The sequence below is a fragment of the Cotesia glomerata genome, linkage group LG2 (assembly GCF_020080835.1).
Source record: "Cotesia glomerata isolate CgM1 linkage group LG2, MPM_Cglom_v2.3, whole genome shotgun sequence".
NCBI lineage: Eukaryota > Metazoa > Arthropoda > Insecta > Hymenoptera > Braconidae > Cotesia > Cotesia glomerata.
The window spans coordinates 27,634,504-27,660,080 of record NC_058159.1 but is presented as its reverse complement, the minus strand read 5'-3'; the positions used below and the strand labels follow the sequence as shown (position 1 = coordinate 27,660,080).

At 28.5% G+C, this 25,577-nt stretch overlaps 4 protein-coding genes across 5 annotated transcripts; 3 read left to right on the top strand and 1 right to left on the bottom strand.

The window, feature by feature from the left end:
- Positions 1-425: 425 nt before the first annotated feature.
- On the top strand, positions 426-2,956 carry LOC123259610 (protein IMPACT-A-like). 2 transcript variants are annotated; one of them, XM_044720206.1, is made up of 5 exons: positions 426-587; positions 707-772; positions 1,659-1,891; positions 2,036-2,290; positions 2,599-2,956. In XM_044720206.1, the coding sequence occupies exons 2-5, from the start codon at positions 752-754 to the stop codon at positions 2,906-2,908; spliced, it is 819 nt and encodes a 272-aa protein (XP_044576141.1). In that variant the 5' UTR covers positions 426-587; positions 707-751; the 3' UTR covers positions 2,909-2,956. The 2 variants fall into 2 exon arrangements, with proteins under 2 accessions (XP_044576141.1, XP_044576142.1); XM_044720207.1 differs by having other exon boundaries at positions 656-772.
- Positions 2,859-6,431, bottom strand: LOC123259608 (WD repeat-containing protein CG11141). Its single transcript, XM_044720204.1, has 2 exons — positions 4,039-6,431; positions 2,859-3,334 (listed from the first exon to the last, which is right to left on the bottom strand). The coding sequence occupies exons 1-2, from the start codon at positions 6,086-6,088 to the stop codon at positions 3,258-3,260; spliced, it is 2,127 nt and encodes a 708-aa protein (XP_044576139.1). The 5' UTR covers positions 6,089-6,431; the 3' UTR covers positions 2,859-3,257.
- Positions 6,432-10,019: 3,588 nt separating this feature from the next.
- Positions 10,020-16,995, top strand: LOC123259605 (RNA polymerase-associated protein RTF1 homolog). The gene is made up of 4 exons (XM_044720199.1): positions 10,020-10,252; positions 10,461-10,677; positions 13,148-14,776; positions 16,138-16,995. The coding sequence occupies exons 1-4, from the start codon at positions 10,172-10,174 to the stop codon at positions 16,242-16,244; spliced, it is 2,034 nt and encodes a 677-aa protein (XP_044576134.1). The 5' UTR covers positions 10,020-10,171; the 3' UTR covers positions 16,245-16,995.
- A 1,749-nt stretch (positions 16,996-18,744) lies between these two features.
- Positions 18,745-24,783, top strand: LOC123259607 (cofilin/actin-depolymerizing factor homolog). The gene is made up of 3 exons (XM_044720202.1): positions 18,745-18,946; positions 22,579-22,821; positions 23,906-24,783. The coding sequence occupies exons 1-3, from the start codon at positions 18,944-18,946 to the stop codon at positions 24,104-24,106; spliced, it is 447 nt and encodes a 148-aa protein (XP_044576137.1). The 5' UTR covers positions 18,745-18,943; the 3' UTR covers positions 24,107-24,783.
- Positions 24,784-25,577: the final 794 nt, after the last annotated feature.

Here is a 25,577-nt window from a genome sequence, read left to right as displayed (position 1 = left end):
TAGAAATTTAAATTGTGCGTTTTACTAGCGTGCTCTAATCCTAAACGAATAAGCATAAGTGATAAAAAAAAAGATTTTGACTTTTTGGTGGATTTTATGAAACAACAATAAGTCAAAAATTAATAATAGTCAACTTAAATTCAATCAAATATTACCAAAAAAAATTTCTGCCGCTTTGGAGGAATTTAAAATTAGATTCTGCAAAAAAATCCAAGTTTTTAATTTTTAACAAGAGTTTTTTTAAAAATATCAAAAGAAATTTACTTGAAATTTAAATTGCGCGCTATACGCGCGCGCTTTAGTTCTAAACCAATAAGGAATCGGGATTAATTTTTTTCGATTAGTTTCGAGAATTTTGATATTAAACTAACTTCACTTTAGTCATTAAATGATATGCACTCATTATATATATCATAAATAATAATCATATATAAATTAAATATAATTGCTATTTACCGTAAATATTTGATAACCTTTTTCTAAGTTGATAATTTTAAAAACACTAAGTATTGCTTCATTAATAAAATTGTTGCAGCATTGAATTTGCTTGACAGGAAAAACGAGGTTAAATTAAATAGTACATTCTGGTAATTTCAATTTTATTTTCTACTCCGATTTCAATGCTAGATGTACTCATGCATATGTTAATTTTTAGTATCTCAAAGTGTATTTATTTTTTAATATTTATTTTGTTGATTGTCAACAGCCCATTTTCATCGGGATAAATGCTTTTTATTACCGTGTTTTCGATATGGATAATTTTACCCAGCAGGTAATTATTATTTATAAATTTTATTAACGGCATTAAAGTTAGCAGTCACTTAACAATTTTTTAATTTTATTTATCAAACAATTTTGTTCCAAAAAATTATTAAAAAAAAATTTTTTATTTTTTAAAATGTCTACATGTCAGTTTTTTTTTGCCATAATTTATTTGCTATAAAATTTTTAAAGATTATTAAATATATGCTAAATTAATTTTCATATTTTATTATGACACTGAAGTTGACAGACGTTAGAAATTTTTTTGTAATTTATAGCAATTAAATTATTATGAAAAAAAATTCCATATGAGAAAATAGAAAAGAATTATTAGAGCATTTTTTTTATTGTAATATTTGTTATAGAAATTATGATATTAAAGTTTAACAATGAAATTAATTCTGAAAAAATTATTTTAAAAAAATTGCATTTTTAATTTTTTAAAATTTCTACATGTAAATTTTTTTTCTTATTTTTTTTGCCATAATTTATTTGTTAAAAAAAGTTCTAAAAATAATTAAATATCTGCTAAATTAATTTTCATATAGAAATTAAAAAAAACACTGACAGTTAGCTAACTTTAGTATTTATTTATTTATTTTATTTATTTATTTTATTTATTTATTTTATTTAAATGCCAAGGCGAAAGCCAAATGGCAAAATTCATACATAGAGTAACATAAGTACTTGTAAAACTATAAACACAGTCAATATAAATATCAATATCAATATTCTGAATTTTAGCTAATAAGTGATAACATAAATATGAAATATAATGATAAAGACAGAAAATCCTATAAGAGTATATATAAAAATGATATAAAAATATGCTAAGATAATATGTAAAACACTCATTTTATTTGGAAGAAATTTTAATCTTATATATTTTGGTGCAGGTTGACGAGATCGAGGCACTGACAGCAATTTATGGAGACGATTGGCAGGTAGAGGATGAAGAAAATAGAGCATTTAGTATGAATGTTCATGAGGGTGATAAGTCTATCAAACTTTATGTTAAATTAACAGCTGATTATCCTTCCTCTTCACCACCATACTTTGAGCTTTCTGCTCCGCAATTGCGTTTGGAGCAGAAAAATCATATCAATTCCCTTCTTCAAGAGGTATACTTGTAGGTTTCATATGTATATGTAAATTTTTTTTATTTAGAGGGTATTTTTGTACTTATTCTAAAATTTCATCACACAATATTTAATTCCCATTAAATTTAAGCAGTGAATTTAGCATCTAAAAATTTTTTTTAAATTCAATTCAGGTCTTTAGCCGGAGGACCAGTTTTATATGAGTGGATTGAAAAAATTCGCGAAGAATTACAGAAAGATAAATCATGTAAAATAGAACAAGTAATAGAACATAATGAAGTCGTTAAAAAATCTCCAAAATCTTCAAAAAAATCTAATGAAGAAAAAGAAGAAAAAATTCCAGAAATTTACCATGGAGATGTAATCGTCGATAGAAAAAGTTCATTCCAGGGTCATGCTGCGCAAGTGTTTTCTGTTCATGATGTAAAGTAAGTATTTTAGTAATTAAAAATAATATATGAAAATTAATTTAGCAGATATTTAATAATTTTAAGAATTTTTTTAACAAATAAATAATGGTAAAAAAAAATTAGAAAAAAAATTGACATGTAAAAAATTTTAAAAAATTAAAAATGCAATTTTTTATTAATAATTTTTCGAGAAAAATTTTTTTGTTAAATAAAATTAAGAAATGATCAAGTTACTGCTAATTGTAATGTCATAAATAATATTTATAAAGAAAATTTTATATTATAATGATGATAAAAATTGATATTTTAAATTTCAATTATTCTAGAAACGTCCTGAAAAAATTATATGAGATTAAAAAAATAGAACAGGCTACGCACAATATGTATGCATACAGAATAGTTACAGATAATAAAAATTTTGCTCAAGACTGTGAAGATGACGGTGAGAGTCAAGCTGGCTCGAGATTATTACATTTTTTGCAAATAGTTGACGCAAAAAATGTACTAGTGGTTATTTCGCGGTGGTATGGAGGGATACATCTGGGACCTGATAGGTTTCGACATATAAATAACGCTGCAAGACAAGTTTTGGAAGCTGCAAATTTAATAAGCAGAAATAAAGAGCATAAGAAGTAAAATATGTACATATGTAAATAACAATTAAATATTTCTCATAAAATTTAACTGATGTTATTAATTTTTTTTTCTATTATGCCATTGGTTTATTTTAATTTTTCTGAACTAATTTTTGACTAGCATAAAAAATATTAAAATAGTTACACAAAGATCTAACCAATCTACATTTTTATTTCATAATAAACTAAGTAATAATATTTGTCCGATAAAAATGATACCCTATCCAAATATAAGTATAGGTAATAAATACATGATTAAAGTTGTTCAATCCGATTAATAACTAATGATAATAATTATGAATTGTGCGAATCTGAAATATAACTCAACATGTCTCAATATAATTAAATGATTATTCAACTGATGAAACAACCACCCAATCTTCAGCTTCTTCAAAAATTGCCGATGATACGAATTCCTTGGACAAGACTGTAAAAAATAAATATTTTTACATTAATAAAATAACAATAAATCATAAATTATTTATATTATTAAGAGAATAAGCAAAATTTTGTGGCCAGTAAGTATTTAGGCTGCATTCGAAAATGCTCTATCTCTGGGTAGATAATTATAAAATGACCTTGTATCTTGTGAACTATTGACATTTTTAAAGATATAAGCTCATTCCGATGTTACACTGATTAAGACCTTTTATTTAAGTACCCACATCGATTTTTCATATATTCATACATATTATATATATGTATATATGAAAAATATATCAAAATGCATGTGGGTACTCAAATGAAAGCTCTTGATGAGTGTAACATCGGGATGAGCTTATATCTTTAAAAATATCATAAGTTGACAAATTAAAATACAATTTCTTAATTATTGACATTTTTAAAGATATAAGCTCATCCTGATGTTACACTCATCAAGACCTTTCATTTGAGTACCCACATCAATTTTTCATTTATTTCATATATTTATATATATGTATACATGAAAAATATATGAAAATGCATGTGGGTACTCAAATGAAAGCTCTTGATGAGTGTAATATCGAGACGAGCTTATATCTTTAAAAACGTCAATAGTTAAAAAAGTAAAGTGCAATTTAACAAAAGTCATTATTTAATAAAACAAAATTTTATTTATTGCTAGTTTAAATAATAAAAAAAAATATTTACCATTAAACTGTATTTCCAAATCACGTGAATTATTTTGGCAAGAATTTTTAATATTATCAACAATGACATCCTTAGTATTATTTTTAACAGTATATAAATTTTTGCTGCATTCACCAAGAGTTTGCAATTTTTTCAACTCCGTGCGATAGCTTTCGTCTTCATCAGACTCATCAGTATGCTCACTGATATCATTTTCTCTTGTAGAAGAAGATAATACTTTAGGTTCTATCGTAGGTTCTGTACAATTTAAATAAGTGATAGTATTGAGTGAGTTGTTGGTAGTAGAATCTGGCGAATAAATTTGGCTGCTCGTCATATACTCAGACCAATCAAAATTAAGCACATCAGCGAGTAACTTCTCCTTAGTCTCAACATCCTTTTGAATATTCTCCAAGTTCCGTTCACTTTTAATCAGAGATTCATCATCAATACTCAAAGTCAGCAGCGACGAGTGAGTTTCATGAATACTATAAGTAGCAGGTGGCAAAATACTGTCAGAACTCTTATTACAATTTCCATTAACAAACTTATTCTGTTTCTTATTCTTCCGCTCCGGGGTAAAAACCACATCTTCAAAATCCTGCTCGCTAATTTTCTGAAAAATTTGTCTCCTACTCAGCCGAGCATCAACAGTATCCCTAGACTCCGTTCCTCGCTCAGTTTCCACCGGAACTTCAGCGACCAAAGGAGTGTCAATACTAAGCGGAACTATCGGAGGCATCTCCGTAGCTTCTTCCCCGCTAACAACTGGATTGGGATCTACTCCCCGGGACGGCAAGACACTCAGCGCCTGGATAATATTACTAGGACTGATTTTATAAAACGGAATCGGGATTGAATTTTCTTTTAGCTTCGTCGTAAGACCAATAATACTCTTAGTTACCGGTTTGCTAATTTCCGCAAAGGATCCCATTGGTTCCTTCAATTCCTCCGGAGTGGATTCAATCGTACAAGACTCTGGATGATAAGCGATCCTTAGAATATTTCTCTCTCCCTCCAAAACAAATATTTCATCCCTCGTACAAGCAACATCAGTTATTTTTCTGAGATCACTAACGACAGATGTAATTGTAATTGTAACCGGATTAATAACATGAATATAGTCTTCACTGTAAGTAACAAAAAGGTCGTCGCAAAAAGGGAGGACGACTCCAAAAGTAGGCTCTCCGCGTTTTTTCTTCAGCATTTCAGGCGCGGGGTTCAACAAAAGTACTTGAGTGTTACTAATCTGAACCGCTTCTTTAAAAATCAAAGTCTTTAACACGGTACCAGTTTTATCAGCTTCCCACAATCTCAATCCCGGTCTACTGGCATAAATAATTGGCTCCTGAATTGGAGTTAGCCGAGTGCCAAAAACGGCTCCTAATTTTCCCAAAGTTTTTCTTTCCTTCTGACCAACTTGAGAAACTTTGCTATTATGATTTCTATCTACTAAAATAGTTCTGAAGAGCGTAGACACCAGTAATAATCCTTGCTGGTAGCTTAATTGCACAACTGCGTACTTTTCGTTTAACAATTCTGAAGATTTGGATAAATGCATATAAAAATCAATCTCTGTAAGTACAACAAGCCCTTCTTGATCACCGCTGAAGAGCTTCATTCCATTTTTAGACCACTCGACAGCACTAACTGGACTTTTATGAAGCCCTCCGATATTGTAACGCTCTATTTGCTTCTTTTGCTTCGGCTTCAAGCTGTCTGGCAGAGATTCTGGAAGGTTTTTTGGGATCTGAAAAACTGTAACTACTCCAAGATTATTTCCAGCGGCTACCATGTAGTCTACCGTGGATATTACCCGCAAACAAGTGATGTTAGAGTTTGCATTCTCACATCTCAGACGCTGCAATTCTCCAGATGCTCTGTCGAACCAGTAAACTAGCCCGCAGTTCGTCCCGATGGCTATAAACTCCGGAACTGCGTCGATGCAGGTGAAATTTATGTCCTGAGTGAATATTCCGCTCTGGAGTTTAACCGGTATCTGTTGTAGGAGACTCGTTAATGGTGCCCATTCCCTCAAAGGACCTCCGTCCTCGCTCATAGGAGTCATCATTGTTTATTGAATAACTACACCGACATTCCATTAAACGAACTCTTCGAAAATCAACGAACACTGCAATAGTAAATTGATTTTAATTAACACTCAATACTTGTAGTGTTTCTAATTTTTTATCAAGACTAAATTTTTATTAGATCATATGGTTCAAACTTTCTCTTATAACTTTTATTTCCTTAATGTTTCACTGCACTAGATGGTTATCAGAACTTTCAACACATGTTTTGATAGTAAACACTGCCGGATAGATAATAGTAAACAATTTGACAGTTAAAACGTCAGTTTTTTGACACTTGATCCACGAAATATCGAAATATATGTATATATATATATATGTTTATATAAAATATTAAGTCTTATTCACAGTAATGTCGTTGGGCGTTATCGATACTTGCATGTGTTATGTCCTCCTTCTGGTGGACAACGATAGAAATCTTTATTTAAATTTAAAGTTACTGACGTGGTCTTTGATTCGCCCGGGATTATTGAAATACTCAACTTTATGAACGGGAACTTGTAGGATGAGTAAAATGATATTAAGTGAATATAAATTGAATAAATAATTGAACGGAATTAAGTTAACTGAATTGAAGTATGTATTCAAAAGACTTTACACAAAATTAGAAACGAGGTGATAAGTCTGAGCTCGAATACTATTCTGGTTCTTCACTAGAATTTTCTAAGTCCGACTCGCAGCAGTAGAAGAAGTAGAAGTGGTGAGGGCTCTCCCTACCATCCGAGTATTCCGCTGTACTGGCCTTTTGGCAACGTTAATTGGTCCTTCTCCTTCCTTCTGGGTCCTAGCTGTACTCCTACTAAGGTACTCGTCCTTTCCGGCCGTTTTTGAACTACCTGGCCTTGCCAGCAGAGTTTGTCCGAAGTTTCATCATTCCTGGGAATTTACCCTGTTTGAAATTTCCAATAGGATCCCATTACAGTCAACGCTCTCTGTATTTGACTGACCCGTACAGGACCATTCTCTGTATTTGACTCGTCCTTGTCCATAAAAGCTGTGTAAAATCGTCAAATACAGAGGAAGGATGTGATCAAATACAGAGAGGTCCAATACAGAGAGCGTCGACTGTAAAAGCGACAAAAGCCACTTAGAAACCCATAAATTTTACAGTCGATGCTCTCTGTATTGGACCTCTCTGTATTTGACCACATTCTTCCTCTGTATTTGACGATTTTACACAGCTCTTATGGACAAGGACGAGTCAAATACAGAGAATGGTCCTGTACGGGTGAGTCAAATACAAAGAGCGTTGACTGTATTGGTTTCTAAGTGGCTTTTGTCGCTTTTGATGGGATCTTATTGGAGTTTTTCAACAGGGTACCGGACTGAGTGGTTGAACTGGACTCGTCATAGATGAGGGTCTCTAATCGGCTCAGACTATCTTCTCTTATTTTTTTATACAATATTTTATATTCCTTAAGAGATTAAAATATATTTTCTAATATTTCTATAATTACTTATGTCAAGAGCAATTAGGTAGTAAATTTATATATTTATGGCTTAATCCTCTTTTCTATCTTATTACTCCTAGTCTATTGTGATAAATTTTCAGAGAGTAAAAATATATTTTAAGAAAGTTCGAGCGTAACTAATGAGTCAAAATAATGTTAAAATTTTTTTTTAATTTTAGTCTTCCCAATATTCGTCAAAATTCTTTATTTTAATTTAGAATAATTTAAACAATTTAATAATTGATGATTTTTACTTATTTAATAAAGTAAAGTAATAAAATGACTTTGATATTGCACGCCTCATAGCGCGAAGCGCGTGAGGTTGTGCTTTATACTCGACTCGTCAAGATCAAGCAATTTTGTGATCTTTAAATGCCTCTATTACAACCATATTACACTTATACAATGATGTAAGTAGATGTACACTGAAAAAACACTTAAATTAAACCATCTTTTACTTTCTAAAATCATTTCATGTTGCTATTTTGAAAAAAAAAAAAAAACGTTTTGAAAAAAATTTTACGTGGACTTCCGGATGTCAACCCATTTTGGATGTACCAATGATTATTCCCGAACAAATTGATATTTCAAGACCGGACCTTTTTTATTAGTTTAAGAATTCGCCTAGTATACATATTTTTTTTTTTTTTAATTGAATTTTTATTAAAATTCACTACGATACAACCGTAAAAGCCAAACAAACTTTTCTTATTTGATCAAGCTAGATATTTTTAGACTAAGTGCGCATATTACAAGAAAAAAGGGCGCTGATATTTAAAAAAAAGAAATTAAGAAATTACTTAATTATATTTTTTTTTTTTTTAATCAATTACAAAATTAATTTTTTTCTTAAAAAATGAATGAGAGTTTTGAGGCGTGAACTTTTGGATTTTCCAAACTTTTTTAATTTATTGAGACTTCGTGACTTTGAAAGATTCTATTAATATAGCTTTATTTTTTTCTTTATTCAAGATTATATTTTTCGGAATTTTAAAATTTGTAAAATTAATTATTTTAAATTACATTTTATATTTACTTTCTAAGTTCTAGTAATTTATTAATACGAAATAAACTAATTTAATAATCAACTAAACCGTGATATGACATCACACATGATAACTCAAGGAAAACACTATCCAGGATATTCAATTAAATATTTAGCGCTGATAATTTTAAATTTCTGTAAATTATTTTTTTATTTTTAAATAAATATTAATTAGTTAAGTTTTATATGATACTAAAATTAGATGAAGATTAATTTAGCCGATATTTAATAATTTTTTAAATAAATAAATTGCTGGATAAAAAAATGGATATTTAGAAATTTTAATAAATTAAAAATACAATTTTTTTTAAATAATTTTTTGGAACAAATTTTTTTGTTGAATAAAATTAAAAAATAGTCAAACAATTAACTTTAATATCATTAAAATTAGCCGTTCAATAATTTTTGACTTTTTTTTATTAATTAAATTAGAACTAAAATAATATTTAAAAAAAATTGCACTTATAATTTGTGAAATTTTATATGAAAATTTACTTAGAAGAAAGTTGATAATTTTAAGAATTTTTCTAACAAATAAATTATGAAAAAAATTGATATTTAGAAATTTTAAGAAACTAAATATGCAATTTTTTAAAAATAATTTTTTTGTTAAATAAAATTAAAAAATGATCAAGTAACTACTAAATTAATGTCATAAATTTTATGAAAATTAATTTAGTAGACATTTAACAATTTTTAGAATTTTTTTAACATATAAACTGTGGACAAAAAATTGACATGTAGAAATTTAAAAAAATAAAAAATGCAATTTTTTAACAATAATTTTTTAGAATTAATTTAATTGTTAAATAAAATTAAAAATTGGTCAAGTGACAGCTAACTTTAATGTCAAAAATTTTCTATATGTGAAATTTTTTCTTTTAATTATTTTTTAATAATTTTCAAATAAAATAAATCACAAAAATTTTCAGATGTCGGCTAATTTAATTTTCATAATTTTTACGATTAAAATTAAAAAAAATATTTTTCACACTATCATTTTTTTCCGATGATTTAAAAATTGTTTAACAAAAAAAAATTATTAAATTTTTAAATGTAAATTAATATAATTACTGATTGATAATAATTTTCCAAGAGAAAGTTTTTTATCTCTTTTTTAAATGGTAGTAAACTTGTGAGTAATTTTATATTGATGTTTAAAATTTTTAATAAATATTTTTAGTTTAAATTATGTCCACTAGATGGCAGTATGTTTTTATTGTTGAGCGCGGGTCTTGCAGTTAGTATACTAAATTCATGTAAATAATAATCATCGGTCATTGCCGCCATTATTCTCTCTTCTCTCTCCACATTAATTAGCCAACTGACACGTTGCTAATGCTGGCTAATGCGCAGTGCACCTGCACTGACCCGCACCGAGACACCCGAGTACAACTAACCCGCCAACTTCACTATAAGTGTATTTAAGTCCTCGAAAGTTGTTAGTCGTCGTCCATTAGAGTTATTGCCAGTGAGTTGTGGTCTTGTTTGTGATATTGAGTTTATTATATTTAATAACGATATTATTTTATTTAACTTATTTAACGTTTAAATACTAATTTAACAAAATGCCGAAAAGGAAGAATCAAGCATTAATTGATTCCGATAGCAGTGGAAGTGGATCAGATGGTGGATCTGATTTGGACAACGTAAGTAAAATAACCTATATTTCGATTGGCAGGCTTCATTTTTTTTAACTAGATAAATTATTAATAATTTACAACTACAAAAAAATTACTTATTGCGTAATTGCTTGAACATCTGTACTGATTAATAATTTATTAATAATAAATAAATATTTAATAATGACCTTTTTAAAAAATGTTTATTAATATTACGAATTTCATTGCGTTTTAGGATTTTCTGTCTTTGGCTAAAAAGAAAAAGGAAAGGTCACAGAATGATGCCTCATCAGACTCTGGCACCTCTGACTCTGATGACGAGTGGAGTGCCAAGTCTAATAAAACTAAAAAGAAAATACCTACCAAAAGAAATAAAAGAAAAATTCACAAGCCAAATTCTGATGACAGTGGCAGTGAAGAAAATTCTGGAAAAGCTTCTGAGCCTGAAGAAGGTATTTATCATTTCACTTAAATATTTTTAATATAAGGTAAAGTACCCAGTAGTTGAACAGATTTCAAATTAATTAAAACGTATTTGAGCCTACTTTTAATACATAAAGATGTAATTATTAGTTAAAGTTAGTGATTTTTATGAAAATATCAACAATTTTTAATTTATTGAAGCGCAAAATAATAAAGATAATTTAATATTTATATTTTGACAACGTTTTTAAGATAGACTATCAGAGGAGTAGTAGTTGAACACTCTGAGAGCAGTAGTTGAACTAATAAAATATATGGCAATACGCACAGCAAAACTTTTCAATATTTTATTGAAATATCAAAAGAAATATAACATATTATTGAATAATATTAAAAATAATACTGTGAATATTTAATATGTTCATTTAAAAATGGGAAATATTTGTATTTAATTTTTTAATTACATTTTTTATGAATGACAAATTAAATTTTCAATTATAAATCAAAAAAATTCAATTCAAAACGTTCAATAATTTTTAACTACACTAATTTTTAGCTATAAAACTTATTTAATTTGCAGTAATGTTGAACGCTAGAATTTAATACAAAAATGATAGTTTATGTCTTTGCAAAAAATCTATACTAATAAATGGAGAGCCGGTTTTTTTTTGTCCGGTTATACTGCGAAAACTACTGAACCGATCGGAATAATACTTATACCATAAGATGCAGCGTGTTTCGGAGAAGGTTTTAGTGTATGATATGTTATTAATATAGGGCCAGTTTTTCAATCCGAGATAAAAGTACTGCCATTATGATAAAAAAATAAATAATTCAGCACAGTGATATTGCCTACGAATAATTCTCCTTGAATTCAGTCACTTATTTTGAATTAAAATAAATAAACATTAGCCACATGTCACAGAAATATTCACCTCCAACTGTGCCAACTTCCTGATTGTAAATAAATAAAATAAAAATTAGGAAAACGGATGACCCTGAAGGAGATCCCTGTAACTTCCCGCTAATTCTATACCTAAGCGCTTGAAATTGCACTTATAATGTTGTTGAGCTCTTCAAGCTCCAAATTACAATTTATGTGTTATTTTGAGCTTTATGAGCTCAAAGAGGGAGCTGTTCTATGCTTTTGAGCCCTTCGAGCTCATATCTTGCGTTTGACATATCTATTATTAATTTATAATTGTGTTAATTAATTTAAAATAATTTAAATGACACAATAAGAGGTTATTATTATTTTTATGATATATTTATTTATTTTTATTTAAACAAACGACCAAATTCATGGAGAACTAATTGAGAGCAATATCACGTCGCTGAATTATTTATTTTTTTTTTTTATTTTATTGGCGGTACTTTTATCTCGGATAAAATTTTATCCCGGATTGAAAAACTGGCCCTTAGAAATAATTAATTTTTATTGTAACTAAATTTATTCTATTCGATTGTCATTTATTTAAAATAAATTTTTAATTCTGTTGGTTATGTTTATATACTAGGCAAATTTCTTCGATTATGAGACCTGCAATTTCATTAATTAAAACTTTCAATGCTCATTTAAAATTTTTTTTTTCATATCAATTATTATTAATTTTTGTAAGAAAGACACGGAAATGTTATAATGATTGCACATTGAGAGTTTCAATGAATATTAGCTAGAATAATTACATGGATAAAAGGTGTATGCAAATTCGATAGAATTAAGAATCTGTGCAAGTCAAAACAATACTCTAATTAAATTTCAAGTCTAGATCTAAAAATGCAATTCTATAAAGTGCCCAGCGGAGCGGGCGAGAAACAGCTAGTATATATTATTTAGAAAAGACTATTTCATTTGGTGGTACAATTTTTTTTTTACTTAAAATGATGATACACCGTTTTTTTTTACTGATTGTCCGCTTTACGGTTTAGTACCTTTTTCATGAAAAAAAATGGCATCTATCGGCGATTCTCGACATGTCAACTTTCAAGTTAATAAAAATATAATTATTTTGATTTATAATTGAAAAAACTTACAGAAATCAATTCGACGTTCTAATTAGCAAATTGTCTAACTCCATTTTAAAGAATCTTCCATTTGTACGAAAAAAACAATTAGTTCAAAATTTATTATCACTTTAAAAAAACATTTAATATCATTAATATATAATACAAGTATAATATTTTGGTTTAAATTATTCAAATAATTTATATTGTGACTATTGCTACATCAAAATGTTAAAAAATCACCCTCGAAAAAAATAAGGAGTTAGACAAATTGCTAATTAGACCATCGAATTACTGTATCATTGAATAATTATAACATTCGCATATCACTCATGATAAATTTACGGATTTTTTATTACAACAATTCAAAAAGTCTGTTCAAGTACTGGTCCCATTTTTATAACTGTTCAAGTACTGGGTACTTTACCTTATTAATAATAAAGGTATTTGGTGTAATGTTAATTATTTACCATTGCAATGAATAATTTTCTAAAGGTGAAGTATCTGATTCGGAGCTCAGTGTCTCAGACGCAAGCGAGGAAGAATTTAACGATGGGTATGACGAAAATTTGATGGGTGACGCTGAAGATCAAGCAAGATTGGCTCAGATGACTGAGATCGAGCGTGAGCAAGAAATTTATAAGCGTATTGAAAAGCGCGAGCTTATGAAAACGCGATTTGACATCGAAAAGAAATTGAGAATGGCCAAAAGACAGGAAGCGAAAAAGCAAAAAGAGAACAAGAAGAAGGAAAAGAGTGTTGAGGAGAAGAAAATTGAACGAGCTCCTGATCTCAAAGAAAGAAGTAAAGACCGTAAAAAGACAATTGAGGAAAAACAGGACAAGAAATTCCAGGCAATGACGCTCTTGAAAGCTCGTCGTGAGGAAAAGAAAGAACGTGAGGAGAAAGAGAAGCTGAGGATTGAACAAGAACAGCAGCAACAACAGTCAAAAGACGACGAGGAGGAGCTCGAAGACGATCACAAGGGCAATAAAACTAAATTAAAAACTTCGGATGTTTATTCTGACGACAGCGGTTCTTCGGACAGTGCTGAAGAAGAAGAGACAGCCAAGGTTTCTTCTCGACGTTCTTCATCGAGTGGGGATGATCGAGATTCTGACTCGGATGACAAAAAATCAGTTACTAGCAACAAAGCTGTCAAACCGAAGAAGCCTTTGTACGTCGGACATAGAGACGATCTTAATAAAGTGAGATTGTCTCGGCACAAAATGGAGCGTTTTGTTCATTTGCCATTTTTTGATCGTGTTGTACGTGGCTGTTTTGTCAGAGTTGGTATTGGTAACAATAACGGCAAGCCTGTTTACCGAGTCGCTGAAATCAGCGGTGTCTGTGAGACCGGTAAAATTTACCAGCTTGGAGGTACTAGAACAAACAAAGGATTGAGATTAAGACACGGAGCTCAAGAGCGTGTCTTCAGATTGGAATTTGTCTCAAATCAAGATTTCACTGACTCTGAATTCTGCAAGTGGAAAGAGACTTGCGCTCTTCAGGGAATTTCTATGCCGACTTTTGAGGAAGTTGAGGGAAAGCTTAAGGATATTAAAGAAGCAATGGTCTATGAGTTTAAGGATGAGGATGTTGAAAAAATAGTTCGGGAGAAAGAAAGGTTTAAACAGACTCCTTATAATTATGCCTTTAAAAAGGCACAACTGTTGCGTGAAAGAGATGTTGCCAATGGTCGTGGTGATGATGAGACTGCCACTCGTTTGAATCAACAACTTGGAGAACTTGAAGAGCGCGCTTCGGAGTTGGACAAAATGCGGACTGCTACGATTTCAAGTATTTCTTATATTAACGATCGTAATAGAAAGAAGAATGTTGAGGAAGCTGAAAAAGCTATTATGGAAGAAGTTAGAGCTAACAAAGGCAAGAAAAAAGAAGACCCGTTCACTAGGCGTAGTACTAAGCCAAAGATGAAGTTCGTAGCAGATTCAGATAAAGATTCTGATGAAGCTGCTAAAGAAAGTGATGAGGTTGCTGAAAATGCTAAAAATATTAATGATAAGGAGAATGGTCCAGAGCCGAAGAAGAAACAGAGTAGTGAAGACTTGTTTAATGCTCATGATTTTGATATTACAATAGATTTGGAAGTACCTATTCCAAGTAAGTATTTTTATTTTAATGTCCTTTGGTTTGATGTCCTGATTTTTGAGCATTTTTTTGGGATTATTTTGTAAAGATTATTGAAGAGATAGAACTGTGAATTTTTTACCATTTATTTATATATATATTTCAAGAGGATATAGTTAAATTTTTAGCTAAAAACATTCTGTAGAATTAAAGTTATAGTAATGTAAAAAACCCAGTTATTGACACTGGCTTAGTTATTGACACTTTCAATTTTATTTTAATTAAAAAAAAAACAAATTAACTTTGATAAATTGATAAATATATTTTTTGAATTATAAATTTTAAGATAATTGGTTTTTTGAGAACATTTTATTTTTTTAATTAAAATAAAATTGCAAGTGTCAAACAACTAGACCAGTGTCAATAAATGGGTCTTTTACTTTAGTCTGAAGATACCCGCTTCGAAAAAAATTGACTTCTTCCATAATATCAGCTGATTGGTTTATAAGAAACAAAAAAAAACCCGGCGGGGTTTTAATCTGTACACTTAACCCTTCAAGCTCACCTTCTTTACTCTCGTGATGAGAAAAAATCTCAAGTTTAATTAACATACGATCTAGACAAATATGTCGGCAGAGCGCTTACCGAAAAGAGCCGATCTACGCTGTAGGGAGCCGAACAGCTCGATTTTTAACAATCTTTAATACTCTCGGGATAAGAAAAAATCTCACAGCCTTCAAAAAAAAATTTTTTTTTTTATGTAATTTTTTAACAAACAGTTAAGAAGAATATAAAATTTTCGGAAGGTAGAGAAAATTTCAAATGGTCATTTTCATTTGAATTAAAAAAAATAATTAAGATAGAAGGGTTAAATGCACCGAGTGGACTACGATCAAAAAAAAATTTTGAAAATTGGTTTTTTGACAGACTTCGGAACAAAAAAATTTGAATTTCATTTTTTTTGTCAAATTTTTTGTATTTTCAGACCACGATAGCTTTAAATCTACTAAATGTTTTTAGCTAAAAATTTAACTGTATAAGGTAAAAGATTCAATTATTGACACTTGTAATTTTATTTTAATTAAAAAAAAAAAAACAAATCAACTCTAAGAAATTGATAAATATAATTTTTGAATTATAAATTTTAAGATAATTGATTTTTTGAGACTATTTAATATTTTTAATTAGAATAAAATTGCAAGTGTCAATAACTGGGTGTTTTACCTTACTCTTGAAATATATGTATAAATAAATAGTAAAGAGTTAAAAGTTCTATCTCTTTATTAGTCTTAACAAAAAAATGCACAAAAATCAGGGCGTCAAACCAGACGACTCTTTAATTTACTAGTCTGTCAATTGAGAATTAATTTTAATATTTTTATTTTTTTCTTCAGGTAATCCCGTTAGTGTGTTACCTAAGCCAGTAAGTAACATTAAAGACACTGGTCCAAGACGATCACTGAATCTCGAAGACTACAAGAAGAAACGGGGTCTCATCTAACACTCTACTTTTTACAATATGATTATAAATAAAAATAATGGATCATTGAGCGACAGAAGAATAATTAAATTAGTTTATATTTATTAAAAGAGTTATATGGCGCAATTATTTTGTTGATACACCGCGTCAGGTGGAATAAATAAGCATATACATAATATTTGAGGTATATTTAATAGCACGTATTGATAGTAAACATTGCGACTCTGGATTTATTCACTCAACTTATGTTGTCAAGGTGAATAGAATATTTATAAACTAATATTTATGAAACTCAATTAGATCCGACTCTAAGAAAGCTAATAAACAATTTCTATGGAATTGTGTCCATTACTACTGTAAATAGATTAATAATTAATAGCCTTTAAGATTTTGTTTTATATTATTATTACTATTATAATTATTCCTATTATTATTTTTAATTGTTAATTAGGTAGACATTGCGCTCAATTTATTAACACATTTTTTAAAAATGAATGAGTAAAGACACTTGACTGATCCAATTTAAATTGTAGAAATTTATCTACTCATAGATATCAAAGACTTCATTTTTTATTTTATAATTATTTTATTAGAAAAAATTTTATGTAAGTTTAGTTTTTTTTTTTTTTTTTTTTTTTTGTTACGTATCATGTCGCGTTATTTGAAAAATTTTAAAAATAGTGTGAATAAAGTGTTAGATACAGCGTTTATTTTTACAGGAACAGTATTAAAGTAAAAAAAAAAAAAATTGCAACTGTATAATAATTTATAAGTGCACACAGAAAGAACAAGATGACACTGGATATCATTCCAGATTATACTGAGTATAATCCAGATGACACTAAAGTTAGCAGTCACTTGACCATTTTTCATTTTTTTCTAACAAATAGATTTTTTCCAAAAAATTATTTTTAAAATATTGCATTTTTTATTTTTTTTAATTTCTACATGTCAATTTTTTTTCTACTTTTTTTTGCCATAATTTATTTGTTAAAAAAATTCTTAAAATTATCAAATATCTGCTAAATTAATTTTCATATTAATTTAGCATGTATTTAATAATTTTTTAAATTCTATAAAAAATAAATTATATAAAAAAATTGACATTTGAAAATTTTAAAAAATAAAAAATGCAATTTTTTAAAAATGATTTTTTGGTAAAAATTTTTTTTTTAAATAAAATTTAAAAATTGTTTAATGACTACTAATTTTAATGTCAAAAATAATAAGTATAATCCAGATATCACGCAGTATAATCTGGATTTTTCTAGCTACTATCTAAAATTTTTTTTCACCACAGATATCACTGATTATAATCTGTGATGATATCCAGTGTCATCTTATTCCTAACGTTCAGTTCCTTAATACAATAAAGCGTTGGTCGAACACAAAAAAAAAAAAATAATTAAGCTGATTAAATGTACTTTAATAATTGTACGAATAATTTTTTTTTTTTTAATATCAATATTATAATTATGTTAAAATAAATAATCGACCAATAATTTACATTATTATCAACATAATGATTGTATACATGTACATAAAATCGATAAATTTGATTTATAAGCTAAGTAGCTATTGATAACGTAATTCTTATTTAATTGCTAATAAGATCAGTGTATCATGACATTAAAAAATATTAAGAATAAACTTTAAAAAAAAAAAGCAAACTAAATTTTTGATTCCGAATTAATCAATGACTTATTTTGAGATTAACTTGTAATTAATGTGCGCGCGCGCACTTAAACTTAAAATGTCCTGTGCAGCGGCAAAGGTGGTGTCTCCCTCAAGCGGGTACACCGGCGTTTGCAATGCTCGCTGTACGCTGCCCATATAAGGCAATTTCCCTACATCTAAATCAACGATTGGTTGATACCGTTGGCACGTCATCACGATGACTAATTTCGTTGTTAATTCACCATTGATATTTTACATGCCAAGTCACGTCGAGTGCATCGAACGTGTTAACGAAATATCAACAGGTAATAAATTTATTTAAAAGAAGAAATTATTTAATAATCTCAGAAGAATAATGATTAATAAATAATGAAAAAAAAAAAAAATATTTTTCATTGAAGGCAGTCATAATAATTGAGTATCTCTTAATATTATCACGCTTGGTCGTTTATATTTTTGTCGAGCATTGTAACCCGCTCTCATCATCAGATTGTAACATTTAAAAATAGCGTTTTATATAAATCGCGCACCGGTTCCTGGACCGCGTAGCGCGATTAATGCGCGCAAGCAAGTCCTACCGGCATTGGCAATTAAGCTATTTTATAATTAAAAGATCATACTTTTAAATAAGTTGTCACTGTAAAATTATTCTAGAAACCTGGAAGTATTTTTTGAGGAAAAAAATGACAGCTGAAGTGACGGAAAATAATGATAAAATTTAAATTATAAATGAATATTTACGGATACACTGGAATACAACCAATAGTGTCGCTTGTATTTAGCATGCGCGCGCACGCGTAGTGATACAGTGAATTAATGGTGTGTGTATGTGAGACGGTATCGTGAGCCGCTGTGAGGATCCTCCCTTCCTCGTCGTTGCTGTCGTGGTGTATGTACGCGACCCCCAACTGAACTGGACGTCGAGTAGATACCCAGTTTTACCACAGGCGTAGATTCTTACAAAAGTGTTGGTAGTGTGCTTGCTTGCTTGTCTTGTTTACTCATTTTTACTCGCTGCTACTGAACTGTGACTGCTACTAAAAATGGTAAATATTACAGTATTATTTTATTAATAATGTGACATTTAATGGTGTATTTTAGTTTGTAAATTCGGGAGTTTAAGAAATAGTAAATTCAAGCACTGCTGGAAGATTTTTTAACGTACGCGACAGAAGTAGTCCGGTGGGCTAACAACTTTGTGGTTATGACGAGGTGGAAGTGAGGTGGACGCTCTGCCGGTCGCCATTTCTATCCCGGCACTTAGCCGCAAGCACATTTTATTCCTTAAATATTCCCCGGGATTATTAAATTATTTATATTTACATTTTTCTATTGATAAGTACTGTACAGAAGATAACTTTAATTAATTTTGTCAAATGGTTTTTTTTTTAAGGATGCTTGATTGCCCGTTGATTGGTTGGTTAATTTTATTTTTATTTAATAAAATAACCAAAGACATTTCGACTTTTTAATGTCGTGGTCGTCAAGGGAGTGCCGTATGTACTTGTCCTTTCCAGGAAGCCAATGAATCACTTCCCTGTACTGTGAACACATTAAACACACATCGATTGACAGATTAAGATTACGCGTCTACCTCTATCTCTCTTTCATTATATTTTATTTAATTGCTCACTTCACCTTGTTCTCATCTGCAATCACTATTTATTTTATCTCAATATCAATAGCCTGCAAATCAGTATCTCTTATTTTTTTTTTTTTTTCCTAAATCAAATATAAATATCTATCTTTATAAATGTATAAATATAAATCTCGCGTGACGTGTTAATATCTAGCGCCCGTTATTTGTTAACGCATCGTTGCATTACTAAAATCTTTTAAAATTTATTTAAAAAAAAAATTCTCTGGATTTCTCTCTTTGACTCATACATTTATCCACCCATCTATTCATCCATATATATATATATATATATATATATATATATATATATATATATATAGCATATATATATATATATATATATATATATATATATACGCGGACAGACTCTCATCTATCTTCCCCGGCTCTTTTCGGAGTCCATCCGATACCCGACGAATATTTATACACTCTCTCTTTCTCACTTCTTTTCTTCTTTCACTCCCAGCGTGCATGAGACAGTTTCCTCTCAATGATACTATTGTACATTTGTTCATGCACTTCTAACAAATTTCCATCTCATTTGCTCTCATATATATATTTATATGATGTAGAAATATACAATATTATATCCGACAACTGAGATTTCAATATCTTCTTTCTCGACATTCTTCCCCGGTATTATTTAATTAAACTAAAAAAAAAAAAAAAAACAAGTTTTATTAATGAATTTAAATTAAATTTTTAGTCAAGTGTTCATAAAGAAGAAGGCTTGTAAAAATTCCCGTTTTATTTAAGACATTAAAGTTAGCAGTTACTTGATCATTTTTTAATTTTATTTAATAAAAATATTTGCTCCAAGTTATTTTTAAAAAATTGCATTTTTAGTTTTTTACAATTTGTAAATGTCAATTTTTTTTTTGTTAGAAAAATTCTAAAAATTATCAACTATCTGCTAAATTAATTTTCAATAATAATAAAATTAGCCGACGTTTTTAATTTTATTTTTTTTTTCAATAATTAAATTAAAACAAAAAAACATTTTTTTAAAATTGCACTTAATGTTTTCCAAGTTTTTTACAAATGAAATTTTTTTTATAATAATTTTTTCAATACAAAAAAATTCTAAAAATTTTTAGATGTCGGCTAACTTAATTTTCATTAATTTTCATGAGCAATTTTGGTTGTATTACTTATAATATCCAACACTTATAGTATTACTATTATTACTTTAATTTCTTTCAATTTATGTATTTTCAACAATTTTAATAATTTTTTTAATCATTTGGATTTTTGGTCAAAAGGAGAAGAAGAATTACTTCCATAATAAATAAATAAATAAATAAATAAATAAAAACACAGGAGCTAAATGTCATATTAAAAGTTTGACGACTGTAAAGAAGTTTGAGAGCAAAGAATAAAATGTATAAAGCAAAATGTATGAAAAAACGTATCAAGTATATACGTATAATACTTATGGTGAGTCATCTCTGGTTTGACCTTGGGCGTTCTCGTCATACCGCCCCAGAGGGAGCTGGCCTCCGTTAACCGAACCGACATCCCCATTGACGAGGTGATATCGATCGACGGGGTCGCAGCCCACTTTTCTCATTCTCTGTAATGCGTGTACCTTCAGGGACATCCGAGTGTGTGTAGCAGATTTGCACGTACACATCAGATAACTACACATCAGAGTTTATACCATACGTGAATAGTCTGACGTGCGTATTGGGACGTTCAAAATTATTATTATTATTTATTCTTCTTCCCCAAGGGGACAACCAGAAATGTCGCAACCCATAGAGTTAAATATTGTTTGTCAGTACTCAGATAACATTTGGATCCAAGCCTGCTGAAACACGCTCGTCCTCTTCATCATCATCATCATCGTCGTCGTCGTCGTAGCTGTCATCGGTTGACCAACTAACCGAGTTAGCTTCCAAAAATTTATAAATAATTGTATTGGGAAAAATTTATGTCTGCCAAAAATTTGTCTCCAGATTTTATGACGTTAAAGTTAACAGTCACTTGACTATATTTTGATTTTATTTAACAAAAAAATTTATTCTAAAAAATTATTTTAAAAAAATTGTATTTTTAATTTATTAAAATTTCTAAATGTCCATTTTTTTATGCAGTAATTTAATGAAAATTAATTTAGCTGATATTTGATAATTTTTTAGAATTTTTGTAACAAATAAATTATGGCAAAAAAAAATTAGAAAATAAATTGAGATATAAAAATTTAAAAAAAATAAAAAAACAATTTTTTAATAAATAAATAATTTTTTTTAAGCAAATTTGTTGAATAAAATTAAAAAATGTTCAAGTGACTGCTAACTTTAATGTCACAGTAATTTATTTATTAGAAAAATTATTAAATATTTAATTTAATTATTTAATTTATTTACTAAAAAATTAAAAAAAAATTGCGTTTTTAATTTTTTTAAATTTCTAAATGTCAATTTTTTTTCTCATTTTTTTTTGCCACAATTAATTTGTTACAAAAAGTCTTAAAATTTATTAAATATTTGCAAAGTTAATTTTCATCCAGATTTAAATTTTTTTTTTTTTTTTTTTTTTTTTTTTTTTTGATAATTTTAGTTGAGGAAATTTTTTAATTCAGCCAAATAATCACGTTTATTTTTATTACAAGTGCAATAGTCTTTAATAAATATTTATTCTTGTAGCATGTAATTAAAGCACTGGCGGTGTTAGAGGTGTATTAATAAAATGGATGTATTTGAGGGATGGTTATAAATAAATAAGTTGTTCCCACGCGTTCTAAATTATACTGTTAAAAAAGTAACTTAAAAATCGACGTTTAAAGTTATTCGTCGTCGCACTTGGACACGTGGCACGGATTTTATCTACCGTTGTTTTACCATCAATGTGCAGTGATCCGATTTTTTTTACCATGAATCAACAATCTTTTTTGTATTTAAGGAATAAACGAGAACAATGACTAATTTATTTGTTTAAAAAATATAATTATCATAAATATTAAAAATATTTTGACACCTTGAAAGAAAAAAATGACTTATTTAAATTTACTCATTAATTATTTGCTTTGTTTTACAGGCATCTGGAGTAACTGTAGCTGACGTCTGTAAGACGACATATGAAGAAATAAAGAAAGATAAAAAACACCGATACGTCATTTTTTATATAAAAGATGAAAAGCAAATAGATGTTGAGGTGATTGGAGCACGTGACGCTGCTTACGATGCTTTTCTTGAAGATTTGCAGAAAGGTGGTGCTGGAGAGTGCCGCTATGGTCTCTTTGATTTCGAGTACACTCATCAGTGTCAAGGCACCTCTGAGGTAAGCCTCTTATCTTTTCTTAACTTTGTTTTTAAATCTTTATTATAATTATAATTCAAGTATTTTGTCAATATTTATTATTATAAATTATTCATTATAATATTATTATCACTAGCAACCTTGCAGTCACTATGTGACTGCCGTAACTTGTGAACTATAAATAAATAAAATTTTGCTTTATTGAATAATGACTATTGTTAAATTGCACTGTACTTTCTTAACTATTAACGTATTTAAAGATATAAGCTCATCCCGATGTTACACTCATCAAGAGCTTTCATTTGAGTACCCACATGCATTTTGATATATTTTTCATATATTTATATATATAATATATATATAAATATATGAAAAATTGATGTGGGTACTCAAATGAAAGGTCCCGATGAGTGTAACATCAAAATGAGCTTATATCTTTAAAAATGTCAATAGTTGACAAGATACAAGGTCATTTCTTAAGTATTGACATTTTTAAAGATATAAACTCATCTCGATGTTACTTTCATCAAGAGCTTTCATTTGAGTACCCACATGCATTTTCATATATTTTTCATATATTCATATATATAATATATATAAATATATGAAAAATTGATGTGGGTACTCAAATGAAAGGTCTCGATAAGTGTAATGTCGGGATGAGCTTATATCTTTAAAAATGTCAATAGTTCACAAGATAGCAAAGTCAGTTCTTAATTATTGACATTTTTTAAGATATAAGCTCATCCCGATGTTACACTCATCAAGAGCTTTCATTTGAGTACACACATGCATTTTTATATATTTTTCATATATACATATATATAATATATATAAATATATGAAAAATTGATGTGGGTACTCAAATGAAAGGTCCCGATGAGTGTAACATCAGGATGAGCTTATATCTTTAAAAATGTCAATATTTCACAAGATACAAGGTAATTTCTTAATTATGTATCTAGAGATAGAGCATTTTCGAATGCAGCCTAAATACTTATCATCATAAATTAACTATTTTATCATATAAATACACTAACCACAAAATTTTTCTTATTCTCTTAATAATATAGATTATAATTAATAAAATATTATTATTCGACAGGCTTCCAAGAAACAAAAATTATTCCTGATGTCGTGGTGTCCCGACACCGCTAAAGTAAAGAAGAAGATGTTGTACTCGAGCTCATTTGACGCCCTTAAGAAATCTCTTGTTGGCGTTCAGAAGTACATACAAGCGACGGACCTCTCGGAAGCATCGGAAGAAGCTGTCGAGGAGAAACTTCGCGCCACTGACAGGAATTAAAGAGTATTCCCGGGGACATCTCCACCAAGCGATTAAATACACAAAGAAAAGAATAAAAAATAAAAAATAACAAAAAAAAAAAAACGTCAACGAGAGAGAGCGTGAGATCGAGCGGGTACGTTTTTATTTCCCCCGAGTAAATGCTCCGTGTTACATCGCATCGGAGGTTCACCTTTTTACACATTTTTCACTTAATAATAATATTGATAATAATAATAAAAATAATAATAATAATATTGATAATAATAATAATAATATTGATAATAATAATTAAAAAAAGAAACAAAATAAATAAATAAATAAAATAATAATAAATGAATACCGGCTATTAGATATTGCGGTACATGTAATGTATGATTAGTCATTATGATGAGTCGATGAAGGACTGTAAGTAAACGGGCTTTATACATCAAAAGGATAAAAATTTCAAGTAATAAAAACAAGTAATGTAATAATTGTACCCCATATTTCTATATTGTGAGCGTTGCGTGAGTTTGTCTGCCGCGATTATTATATAGTGTATCTATTATTAATTGTAATAAGGTAATAACTATTGTAATTGTAAAAGATTCCAACTAATTTACAACAACCACGCAGTGAGAATGGTAAAAACTATTTTTTTTTCTTTTATTTATCTCAGGCTGTATAATGATTAAATTAAATTCATTTCGTATTGACATCCCGTGATATATAGTATATATTTTATAAATTGTGATACCTTTTATTAATGCCAAGAACAAAAAAAAACAAAATAACATAACAGTGCATTACGCTTCTGTGCGAGACAGTTTATAATATAACATATGACTTATATATAAATATATAGACATATATATCGCGTTACAGATGCCTTAAAGGCGTATAATAAAAATTCTATTTTTTTTTTCCAAGTCCAAAAAAATTTTTTAGTTAGGAGAAAAATTTTTTTTTGCATTTCTCCACGTTTCATACAAAAATACGTTGATTAAAAAAAAAATTTTTTTTTTTATGCCCTTATGGCTTCTGGGACTCACCTCGGATGTCATAAGGGTCAAAAAAATTTTTTTTTGGAAATCGACGTATTTTTTCATAAAATGTGCAGAATATTTTTTTGTTCTAATCTAATTAATATTAAAAAAAAAATAAAAAAATTAAAAACGTCGGCTAACTTCAGTGTTATAAAAAATTCAATTTTTAGAACCTCTAAAAAATTATAAATGCAATTTTAAAAAAAAAAATTTTTAGATCTAATTTATTTTCAAATAAAAATAAAAAAATTGTCTGCTAATTTTTGTCATTAAAGTTTAGGAAAAAAATTTTTCTTGAATTATTTTTCAAAATAAAATAATAAATGCAACTAAAATTAGCCGACAGTGAAAAAATTCAATTTTTTTTATATTGATTGAATTAGCAATAAAAAAATATTTAAAAAAATTGCACGTATAGTTTTTAAAAAACTTTAAAAACTAAGTGCAATTTTTTAAAAATAGTT

Coding starts and splice junctions, on each gene's coding strand:
- LOC123259610 (XM_044720206.1), top strand. CDS start 752: ATGGATAATTTTACCCAGCAG. Junction 1,892..2,035: donor CTTCTTCAAGAGGTATACTT/GTAGGTTTCATA, acceptor AATTCAATTCAG/GTCTTTAGCCGGAGGACCAG. Junction 2,291..2,598: donor TTTTCTGTTCATGATGTAAA/GTAAGTATTTTA, acceptor CAATTATTCTAG/AAACGTCCTGAAAAAATTAT.
- LOC123259608 (XM_044720204.1), bottom strand. CDS start 6,088: ATGATGACTCCTATGAGCGAGGACGGAGGTCCTTTGAGGGAATGGGCA. Junction 3,335..4,038: donor TTTGGAAATACAGTTTAATG/GTAAATATTTTT, acceptor TATTTTTTACAG/TCTTGTCCAAGGAATTCGTA.
- LOC123259605 (XM_044720199.1), top strand. CDS start 10,172: ATGCCGAAAAGGAAGAATCAAGCATTAATTGATTCCGATAGCAGTGGA. Junction 10,253..10,460: donor GTGGATCTGATTTGGACAAC/GTAAGTAAAATA, acceptor ATTGCGTTTTAG/GATTTTCTGTCTTTGGCTAA. Junction 14,777..16,137: donor TTTGGAAGTACCTATTCCAA/GTAAGTATTTTT, acceptor TTTTTTCTTCAG/GTAATCCCGTTAGTGTGTTA.
- LOC123259607 (XM_044720202.1), top strand. Junction 22,822..23,905: donor AGTGTCAAGGCACCTCTGAG/GTAAGCCTCTTA, acceptor ATTATTCGACAG/GCTTCCAAGAAACAAAAATT.